At 39.5% G+C, this 4,012-nt stretch overlaps 1 protein-coding gene across 1 annotated transcript; it reads right to left on the reverse strand.

Moving 5' to 3' along the window:
- On the reverse strand, positions 1-3,774 carry LOC140141505 (uncharacterized). The gene is made up of 2 exons (XM_072163389.1): positions 2,667-3,774; positions 1-1,945 (listed from the first exon to the last, which is right to left on the reverse strand). Exons 1-2 carry the CDS (start codon positions 3,732-3,734, stop codon positions 1,496-1,498), a joined length of 1,518 nt encoding a protein of 505 aa, XP_072019490.1. The 5' UTR covers positions 3,735-3,774; the 3' UTR covers positions 1-1,495.
- Between the last annotated feature and the right edge of the window lie 238 nt (positions 3,775-4,012).

Consider the following 4,012-nt stretch of genomic DNA (forward strand, 5'->3'; position numbering starts at 1 on the left):
GTGTGAAAAATAACCGGCCAATATTAAAAGTACTCTTCTAAAATTCTAAACAATATAGTTTTGTAACATGTCCTAAATTTTTAGCTAATTTAGGTGTTTGGAGAGGGTCGCACTTTTGTGTTTTAGGAAGGATATGTAAACGACAGATAACACCAAAAATATGAAGAAATTATTTCCAAACCGTGTTAAGTCAACAATCATTATGTTGCTCATTTTCAAGAATGCTGGTTTACAAAAAGCAGGCAATTGTCTCATTTCGTGAACAAAGGTACACATACCATTGTTTCCTTTCGTTTCCTTTATAATCGGTTACCCAACTGTAGCTATAATACCAGCTTTATTGCGATATCGCACATGTAAAACAGACACTTGTGCACAACCAGAGAAGATCCGATTTAATCAGTTGAACTGTTTCAATGAGTGTTATCTTGGTTTAATAGCTTTTAATGGGGTTTATGTCCTGCAAAGGTCGAGATGAATTCTACTGTAGACATGACTGCATCATGGTGAGTGCCCCTATGTTGTGTGCATACGTGTAGTTAACAATAACTGCACGATGGTTTGAATTTTAAACGTTCCGACTTTTAAAAATTCCGACTTATGCCTAAAAGTTGCCGTCGAGAAAGTCTAACAACCGCGCGTGTCCGGCAATCCCACGGCGTCAGGAACCTCCGGCCATTGGACCACCTCAACGCACTATCTGATTCAAGTATATATATTATCAAAATAACAGAATTTTTAAAATCTTCTGCTGGACCCTTCGTGTCTATTCCGTTTGCGGATCACGAAGCTCTGCGTACAATGCATTTTCAGAGCTAGCGGGGACTTCGGCATTGTGTTCCGCACTCATCTTTTCAGCAAAGTGACTGTCGGCATGAGCCCGTCAACATTTATCCGACTATTCTCTTCTTCGTTTCTCGTTTTGCTTGATTTCTCTTTTGTATTTATAGAAGACGTAGATATCTTTGAAGCAATTCCTGTTGGTTTGACTCGAATGTTCACTCCGCCTTTCTTCATGGAAAACCAGAGCTTTCTGCGCAAACGTCTTCCGTCGTTTTGATTCATTTCATTGGATGTGGCGTTCTGGGATTCCAGAAGTTCTTTCTCCAGCAACTGTGTTTTGATATCATCATTTATCACTGCATAAGAAGCTGCTAATTGCTGATCTTTTCCCTTCATATCCTTTACCTTCACATGACCACCTTGCTGACGCCCTTCTACCACTGAAGATAAACACAGCTAAATTAAAAAGTCTCCACTAGTTCCATCCCCATTTAATCAGAGTCTGATGAGCTTATGGCAAAATAATTCATGTAATAATTTTCTATACACTTTACTTTGAAGGTTGATACTAAATTTGATATCAAAAGTTTAATCATCGTGAGCATAGGAGCCGTTGTTTGGAAATTCGTGCAATTTTAAAAATGATGGAACTAGTGGAGACTTTTTAATTTGGCTATATATGTTTACATTAGAGGAGGTATTTGCTTGAGTATCAGTTATGGACTGGATCAGGTGTTGCTCGCTTATATAGCACGGGTTGCGCGACTTTTGGATTGCTTTGAAAAGGGAGAGCATAGACAACCTCGCCATCTTCATTAGGACGGCCGTCATCTCTATCAACCACATCAACAGTTGCAACAGTTGCTTCGGTGCCAGCATGAGTAGACGAATCAGGTTGTTCGGAAGGCACAATATCATTGCCTGTGTTGTATTCAGATCTGTTGTTTGCTCTTCCACATTTATTTCGAAAGAGAAGAACCAAGATAATCAGGAACGAAATCGTGAATAAGCTGCAGCCAATGACAACTGTCGTTGGTGTTAACCATGGTAACGTCCTGGATGACTTTCCGTTGCTTGCAAGGTCAGCATGGTCAGGAGTATGGATTGATGCAGTTCCCTTCGGAAAAGTAGTGTATGTTCTTGAATTTAAACCGTGTGTCTCCTACAAACATAACAAGTAAAACAAAATTAATGATATTACACGAAAATAAAAAAAGTTCTGACTAAAGTGAAAAGTTTTCTCCGGTCGGTTTCGCAATAGCGGAGATTATTAGGAAATTATTTTACCAGGTTGACATTTAGAAAATAAAACTTGCCGACGGACTTACCGAACATCACCTAACACGAAACGCATTTGGCGGATGATAGCAGGACATAAAAAGAACATAAAACGATCATTGACGAACAACAACGGATTAACTAAAATACCATCCGTTTCTTGTACGGAAGACCTATTCGGTGTAGTGTGACAGGCGCATAAACGTTAGAAATTGTTGTTTTTACTATTTTTAATATCCTCTACCGTGTGATAGACGACGGACAGGCAGGTCCAATATTTTGAGTAGCAGCGCAGTCGGTATCCACTACGATAAAATAATAATAGCTAATACTGATCTGCATGTCCTCTATCACACGGTAGAGAACAGTAAAACAAAACAATATTTATCGTTTATTCTCATTCTTAGTCAGTTAGACATTCATTTTGATAACGTAACACTGTTTTATTAATCAAAAATTAAGTTACCGTCATACTCCGTGACGAATAGACGGCATGCAGAGTACCTCAGCGGAATTACCTTTTGAGCTGACCCTACGATGTTTAGCACTTTTTCTATGGTCTGTTTTTGGAGTTCCTCCTCCCTCCTCCCATCCCAATATCTTACCATTCTGTACAAGCCGCTGGTAGGGTCATCTTTGGTTGTGGATATAGTGGGTTCACTGCTGCGCGAAGTCTCTATCCATATACGGGTCGTACTTTCAGAGACTTGTTCCACGTAAATAGTTGCTTTCTCTTCCGATTCAGCATGAAAACCGAGAATATTTTGAGCCTTGCACCAGATTTGCATTCTATCATCAGGCAGCGTTAGATTTCTTATATGTAACTTCTTCCCTCCTTTTTGGATTCGAAACCTTCCCATCGTCTTGTTATATTCGCGATATCCGTCGAGACCCTGTACAAACCAGGTATATGAAGTAACATTTGGATGAAGAATGTCAGGGACACAATCAAATTCGGCGTTTTTGCTGACAAGTTCCTCTTGACTTTGTGGCTTCACCATAGGTTTAGGAAGGATTTTCAAAGGGGTAACGTCACATGAATCTCCATGACCAGTTGTTCGTCCAGCAAAGCATGAAAAGTGTCCAAAATTATCTATTTCTGTCATTGTCCACTCAACAGAGAAGGTCTCTCCAGGTTTCGTGATATTTGTTCCGCCAAAATCGATCGCAGTGTGTGTCCATGTCAATGGTAAAGGTGAAGATGTTGAATTTGGTAATTTACATAAAAAATTAACCGAATCTCCGATGGCTGGTTGCTGAGGGTCAGTTGTGCATGTCGGATGAGGCCATTCGGTTATGACTTTCAGAGAGGCACTGTTGGAGTATATCCATTCTTCTTCGGAGTAAATGGCACAAAAATAAGTTCCTGCATCTTCTAATATCAAATGTGATATACGGAGAATAAAGACGCTGGACATGTCTTCATTCGAAACAGAATATCTCGTCGCAATCTCATTATAATTTGTAACATTAAATGATATAAATGTCGTAATTTCTGATTTTTGTTTAACCCAGTGATGACTGTAAAAAGAACCGCTCACCCCGCATGTTAATGTCGCCATCTCTCCTGCTTTATAAACGGCATCGCTTGGTTGCAGAATGAATTGCTGTGCAAAACAAGAATATACAAAAAATCCTATAATAAAAACCAAATAAGGGTAAAAAATTGCCATGTTATTATATGGCACGTCGAGCAAATAATGTTATAATGTAATAAAGTTATTAAACCCACTGATGCTGCAGCTAGGCAAGGTTGGCTTCTGTAGAGCTGGCTCACTCTGCACTACATTAGGACTATCTCATGCGGCACTAACTTAGCCAGGGCTAAGTTGACGTTAAGGAAGTATCATTTGCCAGACTTTGTGCTAACGGGATTGCCAAGTATCGATAGGCCATATAGGTCTACTTAAAATAATAGATATAATTATTTGACACTCTTTCGCGCACAGAG

Source organism: Amphiura filiformis, chromosome 19, assembly GCF_039555335.1.
Source record: "Amphiura filiformis chromosome 19, Afil_fr2py, whole genome shotgun sequence".
Taxonomy (NCBI): Eukaryota; Metazoa; Echinodermata; class Ophiuroidea; order Amphilepidida; family Amphiuridae; genus Amphiura; species Amphiura filiformis.